This window comes from Arvicola amphibius, chromosome X (genome assembly GCF_903992535.2).
Source record: "Arvicola amphibius chromosome X, mArvAmp1.2, whole genome shotgun sequence".
NCBI classification, from domain to species: domain Eukaryota; kingdom Metazoa; phylum Chordata; class Mammalia; order Rodentia; family Cricetidae; genus Arvicola; species Arvicola amphibius.
The window spans coordinates 64,291,353-64,304,337 of record NC_052065.1 but is presented as its reverse complement, the minus strand read 5'-3'; the positions used below and the strand labels follow the sequence as shown (position 1 = coordinate 64,304,337).

Genomic DNA, 12,985 nt, shown 5'->3' with positions numbered 1-12,985 from the left:
TGCCATAACTGCAAACTGCTCAAACTCTGCGCATGCTTGTCCTACCATTTTTTTATAATGACTGGCTACTTCACAAGCATTCATATCTTGTCTACTCTGAAATAATGCAGGAGTATCTGTACCATGGACATTAGTGCCATTAGTTCCCTGGATTCTAGAGAAGTGGCACCTCCACAAATGCCTGTGTGTGAGGCCTCAGCTCAGTGGCTACACCATGAGTGCCACACACCATATACTAATGTCACAATACTGAGACTTCTGGAAAGTGATGCCACAAGCCAGTCTGAGTACCAAGAGGGAACCTTTCAGTAAAAAAAAAAAGACGTCAGGAGTATTTTAGTAGTTATCATCAAAATGCCCAACAACTATAACCATAAGAGTATAACCAATGTTCACCTGCTGAGGAGCCCAAGAAACTTCATCAACAGCAACTTCAACTGACATAGCACATAGACTACATAGGCATCATTATACTTGGCAATGAAAACTACTTTATACCACCCAAAAGGTGCCTTGCACCAACGTGTAGAAAGAGGAATTTCCAAAACAAAACAGGCTAAAAAATCTGCATCATGTAGAAATTCCATCAAACTTGCAAACATCAAGGCAAGGTACCTAGAAACATTTTTTTTTAAAAAAAAGGAGTCTTAACACCAACAAAATAACATAATTTCAGTAGCAGATGCCAAAAATGAAGATATAAACCAACTAATAAAGACTCAAAATTATTGTTTAAGAAGAGATCAGCAAAGAGAAAGAAAACACAAACTGTTCAAAGAAATCAGAAAAATGTCAAAATTTTCAACTTAGAAGAAAGGTTAAAACTATAATTTTAAATTTCTGGAGCTGAAAATACAACTGATGAAATAAAAACATAATAGAGAGAATCAAAGAATTGACCATTGCAGAAGAATCTGTGAAGTTAAAGGTGGGTCATTTGCAAATCTAGTCAGAAAAGATTAAAGAGAAGGAAACGGAATGAAAAGTATTCATGAGCTTATGAAGCAGCATCAACACAGGAACCATTTGAACTGTATAAGCTTAAGAAGGAAACAGGAATAGAAGGCTTCCTTAAAGATGTAATAGAACATCCAGGTACAGAAAGCTCAAACTTCTTCAGATTTAATCTAAGAAACATAATCCCAAGACACATCATTATCAAATTTCCCAACACACAAAAAAAGCAAATATAAAGAGAAGATCCTAAAATCAGCAAGATAAAGGCACATGTGAGAAAATTTCAATAAGGGTCAAAGAATATCTTCAAAAAACCTGGAAAGAAGCCAGGCAATGGTGGGACAGACACACCTTTAATCCCAGCACTGTGGAGGCAGAGGCAAGTAGATCTCTGAATTGGAGGTAAGCCTGGCCTACAGAGCAAGTTCCATAACAACCAGGGCTACACACAAAAAAAAAACCCTATCTCAAAAAACAAAACAAAACAAAAAAACAAACAAACCAAGAAGAAGAAACTGGAAAGGAAGGCACTGGACTATGTAAGCATTCAGAAACTAAAGTGGAAGAGGAACATAAACTGAAACCATAGATAATAAGGATTGATGAATTGCGATAAAAATGAGGTTATTTTATTAATCTCCTCAGACAAATTTTTAAGTCAAATTTACTGTTTTTAAATGCAAATTGTTAGGATTTTACTAGCTGGAATTACAACATATGCAATAAATGTTTTATTCTTCCATTGTCTTCAAGTAAAATAAATGCCAAATTAATATAGGAAGCTGTATGTAAAATTAATTTAGCTCTCTACACTTGGTTTTAAATTTATTTCCTGTGCATTCTGTAGCATGTTTGTATATTTTCAAATCTTCAAATAATTTTTCTAAGCAAAATGAATGTAGTTTTGTGCCTAGGTTTTATGTGATTTTAATAAAACATGGATACTTGTGGCTACATGCTATTTGTTGTTTAAAATTAAAGATTTTCTTATATGGAAAAAGGAGGATGCTATCAAAATAGAGAGATCAATTGATCAGTGAAACAGGATAGAAAGATCCTAAACAAAGCCACATACTTACACTCAACAGATTTTTTTCATCAAAGCACCTAAGGACATAAAGAGAAAGAAAGGCACCTTCAAAAACTGCTTCTGGGAGCTAAAGAGAAGGCATAACTGTTAAGCGAACTTACTGTTCTTGCAGAGGACCCAGGTTCAGCTCCAAGCACCCACATGCCAGTTCACGACATCTATAACTTGAGTGTGGGGACATCCAAATACCCTCTTCTGACTCCTGCTACAGACCTACTGTGAGGTACAACATCATGGTAGCAAAAATGCGAGAAAAAGTCAAATTACTTATCTCAAGGTGGCAAGGAGAAAGACAGAGACCATAATGACTTCATTTAATACTAATTACCTCCCAAAGTCTTTATGTGTAAATATCATTAATATTAATTTACTGGTAAATTTCCCATGAATCAACTTTTGAGGGACGTATTTATAGTATTCCACCAGCCATATCTAAAATTATTATCTTTCTCATGTGCAAATACATTCATTCTATCCCAGTACCCACAAATTCCCAACTCCTTCCAAGTCCAAATTCCAGAGTCTTATGTAAATAATACAGGAATAAAAATCAAGTCATGATTGATCCTGAGTCTAATGAAATCAAGCAAGTCATCTTTATTCAAACTAGAATGCTGAGAAAGATATAGAACACATGTTTCCATTCCAAAAGGGACAAGTAGGCAAGGAAAAATATGAATCCCAAGTAAGCCCAAAATCCAGTTGGGAAAGCAACCATGTTCTGTCACTGTTCTTGTTTGATGTAAGATTTCATACAGCCCAGGGTGGTCATGAACTCTCTATGTAGTGAAAATCAAATATTGTTTAAGATAGACTGTTGATAATTTGTGCTTGGAAGAATAAAAAAAACAAAGAAGGAAGTTATAGTTTAAGATAGACTATCTTTCCTAAAAACTGTATTTTAGTAACATCATAAAAGAAGTCCATAAGCCATTTATATATTTGTGGTGTTCTATGTAATGAGAACAGGTAGAAAAGCTCAGCAGTACAGTCTGCCTGATTTGTCCAAGAAGCAGAGAAAATAAAAGTGTGAGGGGAAAAAACTATACTAAGAAATAAAGTCTGAAAAGACTTGTGGGCTGGACCATATGACTGAAATATGTATTGTGAGCAAATCAATACATCGAAAGGAGATGGAAGTCTATTGGTAGGGGTCACTTGTGTGTTCCCAGCTGCCCAGACTTGAAATAACCACATAGAATCTGTATTAATTAAATCACTGCTTGGCCCATTAGCTCTAGCCTCTTATTGGCTAGCTCTTACATCCTAAACTAACCCATCTCCATTAATCTGTGCATCACCACAAGGTCATGGCTTACCGGCAAAGTTTTGGCATGCTCCGGCAGAGTTGTCTGTCTTCTGTGGCATATGGCTTTTCCCTGACTCCACCTACTCTCTCTCTACATCTCTGTTTGGATTTCCCACCTGGCTTTACTCTGTTAAGCCATTGGTTGAAAGCAGCTTTATTCATTAACCAATAAAAGCAACACATATACAGAAGGATTTCCCACACCATAAGCCATTTATAGAAATTCAACATACACTTCCAGAATCCTTCTGGCTATTGTGCTGACAATAAATTGTTTAGAACAATGTCAGAACTAGGAAGAAAAATTCTAAGCCCATACCAACAATTTGGTTGACTATGAACACAGTAGTTTTATGGAGTTAATTTTCAGATTCTAGATTTATTTTCATGACATAACTGTTAGAATTTGTTAGCATACCGATTTCCTAAAATCCTTGAAATGAAAAGGCAGTCTGGTATGAAACCAAGCATTTACACTGCTTAACTTTAAGAATTAATCAACCATCATTTATTGTCAACCAATTTTTTTAAGATGAGAAAATCTACTGAAAGAACAGATTTGAAAGGGAATCCCAAGAGCTCAAATTTGAGTATTTTAGAATGTAGTGCATATTATGTATAAAAGTGAAAATTTTGATAAATTAGTTGGTTTTGAGAGGAACTTCATGGTGAGAACCCAAACTCCAATATTAGAAATGAAAATTGAAATCATTAGCATCACAAATGACTTGTAAATCTAGGAAATAAGAGAAGAGTGAGAATAACTGGGCAGGGGGTGTATACATGCAGAAAAAGAAAACAGAGTCAAGGATTAATCCTGGTATATTCCTAGGATCCTAAGAGAGGAAAACAGCTGGTAGTAGAACAGGAAGAAACTGGGAGAGTAGTGTGTAATATATTTTGAGAAGGAAAAAAAATAATTGTCAAAAGTCACTAGAAAAGATCAGCGCCTGATAAGTGATCAGTGGATTTATCAATTTAGATGTTATTACATACATTGTGAAGTGTAGTTGAAGCTGAGCAATAGAAGAGAACCCTAATTGCACTGAGTTTAGAAATAAATTGTAAGAGATAAAAATAAAATAACAATTATATATACTCTTTTAGAAAGCTTAATTTTTGCTGGGAATGGTATGCTATCTCTGCATGAAAAGTGATCATTTAATCTGAGCTCATTAAGAGATAATTTCAGTTAAACACTGAATGCCAGTAATACTACTTTCAAGAAGGAAAGACGTAAAAACACTATTTGACTCTGATTTTAAGTAACTTTCCTGAAGAATACTTGCTATCTCCCAATTTTCTACATTTTCTCACTTAGTGACTAGGATTTTGTCTTGGAGTTACTTTTTGTTTTTGCATTTTGCATAATTATCTGAGAGCTAGATGTTTCATCACACATTTTCATACAAATCTAATAACTGCTATTTACTTACCAAATTCTTGTCACTGTTCATTGAAATATTCTAATCTAGAAAGAAATAGAACAAAATATTTCACTCAGCAAAAAATCATATTCATCTTTAAAATGACTGCCCTGGTACCATCTACTTAATCAACGAAACTGACAGTTCTCAATCTTGTAATTATATTTTCTCTTCCATGTGCCAGCTTTTTAAAAAAGACTTACTTTATTTGTGTGCGGAAGTGGGTGTGTCTGCACCTAGAGCTGGAAGAGTCCAGATGAAAGCATGGATACCCTAGAGTTATTGACAGACAAATGTATACAAAAAAATTACCTAACATTCATAACTATCAGAGAAATGTACGTCAAAAGTACATGCCGATCCGTTTTACCCTGGTCAGACTGGCTATAAACAAAAGAAACAACAAACGCTGGTGAGGATGCAGGGGGAAAGCGCCCCCTATATACCACTCAGGGAAATACAAATCAGTGCACTCACTACAGAAATCACTGTGGATATTACCCAAGAAAATAAAATTAATGTTACCTTATTATCCAGCCATATTATTGCTAGGTACTTGCCTTCGGGATTCCAAGTTAGTTTGGCACAGAGATGCCTGCTCATCCATGTTTATTGTGGCTCTATTCACAATCACCAGCTTATGCAAATAGGTCTAGGTGTCCATCATGGATGACTAGATAAAGAAATGTGATATATATTCATAATGTAACCATAAACGAACGAAATTATATTATGACAGGAAAATGAGTGGAGTTGAATCAGATCATCATGTTAAGCAAATAAGCCAAGTCCAGAAAAACAAATATGTTTTCTCCCATATATATAATCGAAGTATAAATAAAATAAAGTAAAACTTGAAGGCAGAAGGAAGATTATTTAGGAAGAGAAACAAGATCAGTGAGTCGGAGGAGAAGGAACAAGATAGTGTGACAAGGTAAAAAAAAGATCAAAGTACATAATATATATGTATGAGAATGTCACAATGAAAACCCATATTTTGTATGATGAATATATGCTACTCCAAAAGACACACCTCTATTAAGAAACATGGAAAAGTGATACAGAACTTAACTAGTAAACAATATATCATCAGAATCTTTCTTTCAAGAAGGTCATGCCAAAAGTAAAATAGTTCATTGATGTGGATGAACAACACCCATGAAGAACAATGAAAAGCTATTTAATCCCTTTTGATGACAACAATAGTGATAATAACAATAAGAGAAAGAAGAATTACAGAAGGGTGGGCTTAAAGAGAATGAAGCAATAACTTTAGTGAATGTTATATGTACCACCAAGATGCCCAATTCTCCCCGGCTGAAGTGATTATTCCTTCAGTACTTAAGGCTGTTGAGAGTTGCTGGGTTTATACTTCCATAGATCACTCTTTTCTGGAAAGAACTGACTTCTGCACAGACAAATCTCTTCACCAGGGTCAGGATACATCCAATGGCTGAGCAGCACTATGGAAGTATAAAAATTCAGTCACTTTTCCTAACTTGGGGGCAATTCTGTAGGATCACCCTGCCTTGAAACTTGCTGGTGAAATCAACTAATCTATTTGCTGCAACTATCACTATTCCGCTTCTGCAGATTTCAGCTTCCTTTGCTTTCTCACAGGCATTGAATCCCAACACACTCCCCGGTAAAATTTTCAGGGAAATTTCCACTTCTCGGTTTAATTCCTGGTAAAGAAAATCAGCTTGCAACATCATCTATGCATTGCTAACTATATCTGGTCATGTTGTATTTTACATGTTATATTTAATTATTACATAATTATGGACCAGGTAAAATCATTATACTCATCTTAAAAACAGGGTTACTGAAGTGCAAAAGTGTTAAGTAACTTATTCAGTGTCTCATATCTGATAATGAGGGAGACCCTGGGTTTGTAGCAGGCAGTATAGCTCTAATCACTATGTGTTAATTCCTTTAATATCTTTATACAGTGGAGACTGCTTTCTTGGGTATTTTATTTAAAAAGAGGTTGCCTGACTCTAATTATTTAGTTCAATTTTCCTTGAAAAAATATATTTTCTTAAAAGAATTAAGAAAAAAATTCTGTCTTAGAATTAGAAGTTCTGTTTTCTTTGGCCTTTTAGTTTTTCAGTACAAGAGCCAACATAATTCTGTCAAAACTAACTCTAGGGGCTGGAGAGATGGCTCAGTGGTTAAGAGCATTGCCTGCTCTTCCAAAGGTCATGAGTTCAATTCCCAGCAACCACATGGTGGCTCACAACCATCTGTAATGAGGTCTGCTGCCCTCTTCTGGTCTGCAGACACAGACAGAATATTGTATACATAATAAATAAATAAATATATTTAAAAAAACTTTAAAAAGAAAAAAAAACTAACTCTAGTCCTTCCAGTCCTCAGATGAAAATCTTTCAATAGCTTTCCATCTCACAACAAATACTAAATTCTCATACGGTCAGCTGACTTTTTTTATTCAAAATATGTGTAGCTTCTCTTAGGCCAGTTACTACATATCCTTCATTGGAAGAAGTACACTATCCTTCCATTGACAGCAAGGTTGACTATTTGACATGGATTTTGCCAATGGACTATAATACAACTAAGCATAAATTTTTAAAAGCACTATACTGTTCTAGTAGGGCTATTTTACCTTTGGTAGAAAAAATAGATTTTATGTATGTGGGCTACTCCTTTAGCTTGTTTACCTGAATGAAGACAATATAAACAGAGTGACAGGAAACCCATGGAGATCATGGAAAATGGGCTCAAAAAGTGTGTTGGTATATATCACTGAAAGTTGAGAGTTATTTATTTATACATGTATTTATTTATGTAGTTACATGTTTAATTTTATATGTAAATGCACGTGCACATGTGTTTGTGTGGACGCCATGTGTCTGCAGGTACCTGTGGAATCCAGAAGAGGATGTAGGATCTCTGAAGCTGGAGTTTCAGGTGTCAATGAGTTGCTTGGTGTGTGTGCTGGAAAACTGGACTGAGGTCCTCTAGAAGAGTAGCAAGTGCTCTTAACTTCTGAGCCATGTCTCCAATCCTTTTTAAAAATATTACTTTTTCTTTATTCTTGAGAATATTATACACATATACAATGAACCATGATATCCACCCCTCCCCATTTTTCCTTCCAAGTCTTCCCCAACATGACCTCCCACAATGTTGTATCCTTTTTTCATAATCTACTAAGTCCAATGTGTACTGCTCCTGTGTGCATGGGTGTGGGGCCATCTAATGGAGCATGGAAAATCTACCAGTGGCCACACATTTTAAAAAGAAGTATTCTCTCTCCCACAGCAGCTATCAACTGCCAATAGCGAGCTTGTCAGAAAAGGTGGAGCCTGGAGAGCACTTTCCCCATCTATAGTACAATTTTGACTACATTGATCTTGTGCAGGTCTTGCAAGGGTAACCACAGTTGGTGAGAGCTCATGGGCACAAAAGCCATGCCCAGTGAAGAGCTTTGTATTCCACAAATTCCACAACACTCTTCCCCATCATCCAGCTCTTAAAATTCTCTCCATGCTCTCTTCCTCCTTTGACGGTCCCTGAACCTCAGTGATGGTAGGGGTAAGAAAGATGTACCATTTGGGGCTAAGCACTCAACTTGGGGATACATATTAAAACTACAGTATAACTCAGAGGAAGCTAATTCAAACATCCTTTTTTTAATTATTTAAGACAAGTCCTTATGGATCCCAGGCTGGCCTTGAGCTCTCAGTGTAGCTCATAATAACCTTGAATTTCTGTCCCTCCTGCCTCTACTTCCTGAGTGCCAGGACTACGGGTGTGAGCTACCACATATGGTTTATGTGGTACTTGGCATAGAATCCAGGGTCTTGTGCAGACAGTCTGAGTTAAATCCCCAACTCACGGACTCATATATCTTTTATTAATTTTTTATTATTATGCATGTGTATATTTTTGTGTGAGTGTCTGCCACATGTGTGGGTTGCTGCTAGGGCCAAAGGCATTGGATCCCCTGGAGATGGAGTTACAGGCAGTTGTGAGGTGCCCAAAGTGGGTGTTGGGAACCAAACTTGGGTCCTCTGGGAGAGCAATAAGTACTCTTAACCAGTGAACTATCACTCCAATCCCATGGCTCAAATACCTTAATGCCATGTGAAATCTCTTACCAATCCACACCAATACTCACTGAAGACTGAATCCAGATTTGAGTTCATTGACCTCGTGCTGTATGAAGAATTTAATCTTGTCCTCCCACCCCCATCATGGTCACTATGGACTATTTGGATTCAGGAATTAGATTGATGTGTTTCCTCTTAACTCCCATAGAACTCTCTACTTAGTGTACTACATAGTTTATAACATAATAAAATTTCTGGTTCTCGAGTTCTGGAGATCTTGTAAATGTCTATCATACTATTACAGAATATACTACTCTCCCCATTGTATGACAGGAATTGAATAAATATTTATTGAATAAATTAGTGCATCAACATTGTTTGCTTTATCACACCTTTATTTTTCAATACATTTTAGCACAGCAAAGCAAATACAGGTAGACATTAGTATTCTTCACACAATAGCAGACAGAAAGGGAAGCCAGCCACAACTTAGTGCTTTGTCAGTTGTTGTATATTTGTTTGTTTAATATCTGAAGCTAGATCACTTTACTGATGATTTTTTAAAGCTTTCAAGGAAAAGCCTGTATCTATAGCTATATGCTATATATTATCATTTTGACAATGCAACAAGATGGAAAGAGTCCCAAAACGTTGTGTAACACTATTAAAACTCTTACACCAAAGTACAGCAGAGACGGCAAGTAGCCAATCACATTTACATCACTGGACAACATTATTAAAACAATTGAAACTTCAAGATACCAAACAAGAACTAAATATGAAAACACACCAATGGAACCGGAACACAAATATCAAACACAATACGTAACCCCCCCTAACCCCAATACATGAGAACCAGGGCTCTAGACCCTGCCGTACAAGGCCTTGCTGACTGCCACACAGTCATCTATCGCAAGTTGCGAACAACCAAGGGCCGGTGCCCGGCTTCAGCTCTATTGGCCTCATCTTCCAGGGCCTCCCTGTACTGCTCTGGCCAGTCCTGTGGCTCCTTCCTGTGGATTCGGGCCACATAACGCAGGACCTTCATCTTGGAGGTTTCCAAGCGGGCTCTAGGGCCCCACACAAAATCATATTGCACTGGATCACTGTCAGGAACCCGCAAACTGTCAATGTAGCGCTGGCTCAAATACCTGCAGGTGATCACATGCTTTCTTCCATTTTGAACTCCCAAGCCCCTCAGAAAGGCCCAGACTGCAGATTCCCTCGCATGGTTGCCCATTATAAAGATGAAGCTCAGAACCTGCATTAAGAAGTTGTTGCCGGGCCTGTTTGGACTGTCCATAATCTCTTCATTATCTTCCATTTCTCTTCGGTTGTACAGGGTGTAAGAGTGGTTCCTGGGATCAAGGACCACTAGCTCTGTGCCATACACATGGTTTAGGGTGCGAGCAGCCCGATTCAGGAGGTCAGGGAACACTTTGCTACACTCTCGACCAATGTAATACAGAATTCCTTTCTTTGGTATAGGCAGCTTAGTTGAATCCATCAGCAGAAATAACTGGACCAACTTCCTTGACTTGCTCTCTAATCTTGACTCAGGCCATGAATGGGGGGAATATTTTGCGGGACAGCCAGGAGCATCTGAATCAGGAGCCAGGAGCTCTGGAGAAACTTCCTGAAAAAAGGGCCTCCTAAAACGAGGAACAGGCCGCCATCCATTAGCAACATCTCGGACAGCTTCTTCTTCCAGAGCTTCATTGTACTGCGCTGGCCAGTCCATAGGATCTTTGTTATAGATCTTAGCCATGAACTTCAGGATTTTCATCTTGGTGGTCTCGAGGTGGGATCGTGGGCCCCAGTAAAATTCATATTCTACTGGTACACAGTCAGTTATCGGCCTGTAGTCCAAGTAACGCTGCCACACGAACTCAACAGACAGAAGCCTCTTCGGGTTGCCAAAAACCGAAAGCCTTCTTTCACGCTGCACCCCAAACCTCCAGAGCATTTCCCAAATATCAGCTTCCCTGGCTTGGTTGCCATTTAGGAATATCTGTCCCAGGATCATCATCAGGAGGCCCATCTTTGGCCCATTGGGGATATCTTGCAACCCTTCAAAGGGCACAGGTCCCAGTTTGTTGAGCAGGATGTAGGTGTGCTCCTCACGATCTAGCTCCTTCAGTTCAAACCTAAAAATGCACTCCAGGTGGACTGCTGCTCGCCTCAGGATCTCAGGGAACTGGTTGCGGTATTCTCTAACAATGAACTCCCTCATTTCCGATTCCTTAATAGGGTACTTGGTCTGATCCTTCACCAGCAGAAACTGCAGCAATTCTGCTACGTTTTTCTCCATAGGATCCTGAGGCTTCAGGGTAAGGGCAACGTGGGCGGTGCCAAGGCCCATAATGGTAATGGAGTTGGAATTCTCACTGTCTCTCAGGACCTGGAAGTCCCAGGGGCCTTCCGATCGCTTCGGGCGTACAGAGGGAGCAGAGGCCTTTTGCAGAGCAAGGGAGGTGCACTTGAATAAGTTCATGCCGGCAGAAGCACCGCAGCTCAGCTCAGCCTCAGGGCTGTCAGCGGCAGTGGACACTCCGGAAGCGCAAGCGCCCTCGGCTGCGAGGGGCATCTGCAAGGTGCTCCGCCCTCCCCCCAGGGTGTGCAGCCCGGAGGTGCTTGGGCCCTCGCCGCAGGGAAGCAGCCCGGAGGTACCGGGGCCCTCACCGGAGGGAAGCAGCCCGCAGATGGCAGATCCCTCCGCAGCGCAGGATGCCACCGAGATGCTGAAGCGCTCAGCAGAAATGGATCGCAGGGATGCACCCCGGCCCTCAGCGCAGGCGCTCGGGCTCTCGCGGGCAGCGGGCCGCACCAAGGTGCGCAGTCCCTTTTTGGAGGTGGGCGGCACTTTGACTCTAGCTCCCTCCAAGATGGTGGGCGGCACCCAGGTGCTCTGGACCTCACCGGAGGGGGGCGGCATGGAGATGCTCAGGTCCTCCCCGGAGGGGGGCGACACAGAGATGTCGGAATCCTCCGAAGCCGAGAGCAGCTCGGAGATGCTCGGGCCCTCAGCAGAGGTGGGCGGCAGGTTGATGGCCAGTCCATCAGAGTCAGTGGGCGGCACCGAAGTGCTCAGGACCTCACAAGCGGGGGAGGGCATGTTGATGCCCGGTCCCTCCGAGATGGTGGGCGACACGGAGGTGCTCCGGCCCTCGCCAGAGGGAAGCGGCGCGGAAATGCCCGATACCTTGGAGAAGGTGGGCGGCACCGAGGTTCCCAGGCCCTCAGCCAGGGTGGGTTGCACACCAGGGCCCTCATCGGAGTGGGGCTGCTCGGAGATGTTCAGCCCTTCAGAGACATCGAGATGCTCGGAGGCCTTTGAGCCCTTAGGAGCAGTGGGCGACACAGAGGTGCTCAGGCCCTCCACAGCGGTGATTGACATAGCGGTGTTCAGCCCCGCGGAGACTGCAAGAGGCCGGGAGGTGCCAGGGCCCTCCTTCCCGGAGGTGGGCAGCTCCGAGGTGTTCGGGCCCTCAGAGATGATGAGCTGCCCGGAGGCGCTTGAGCCCTCTGAGGCGGTGGGTAGCACAGAGGTGCTTGGGCCCTCCCGGGGGTTGGGTAGCCCGGAGGTGCCTGGGCCCTTAGAGGCGCAGTGGCCCTGGAGGATCTGAGGATCGCTGGGATCCTGAGGGACGTCTGGGCCTGGCACGGCAGCAGGGAGACCTTTCCCGCTGCTGTTGCGCGCATTTGCCCTGCCACCGCGGCGGCGTCGCGAATTCTGGCTTACCAGCGACATGGTCCTGACGACCTGCGTGTGGAAGCTGACACCGACAGGCCCGCTGTCTCGCAGAAGAGGACGCGAGGTTTGTAGGTGCCCCTACACAGAACTGCCACTAGCAAGTAATGCTGCTGCTGTTGCCAGAACCAAAGTTCCAAGCAAGTCACAGGAGCCGAAATTAGAGGTGGTGGGAAAGAAGGAAGGTTCTAGCCAACGATGAACGCTAGTCTCAGAATACTCGGCTCTCACACCCCGCCTTCTGCCGCAGTCCGCGCAGGCGCAGTTGGGCTCTGCGACAAGGCGACCCCGCCCCGCCCAGCCCCTCCCGTGGGTCTGCGAAAGTGGACCTGGTGATTCTGCACCAAAACTGCGCAATGGCTGGAGGGAGGC

At 41.6% G+C, this 12,985-nt stretch overlaps 1 protein-coding gene across 1 annotated transcript; it reads right to left on the bottom strand.

The window, feature by feature from the left end:
* Positions 1 to 9,769: 9,769 nt before the first annotated feature.
* Positions 9,770 to 12,613, bottom strand: Magee1 (MAGE family member E1). Its single transcript, XM_038315928.1, has one exon. It carries the CDS (start codon positions 12,611 to 12,613, stop codon positions 9,770 to 9,772), a length of 2,844 nt encoding a protein of 947 aa, XP_038171856.1.
* Positions 12,614 to 12,985: the final 372 nt, after the last annotated feature.

Excerpts from the sequence above, each read along its gene's own strand:
- Magee1 (XM_038315928.1), bottom strand. The coding sequence starts at position 12,613 with ATGTCGCTGGTAAGCCAGAATTCGCGACGCCGCCGCGGTGGCAGGGCA.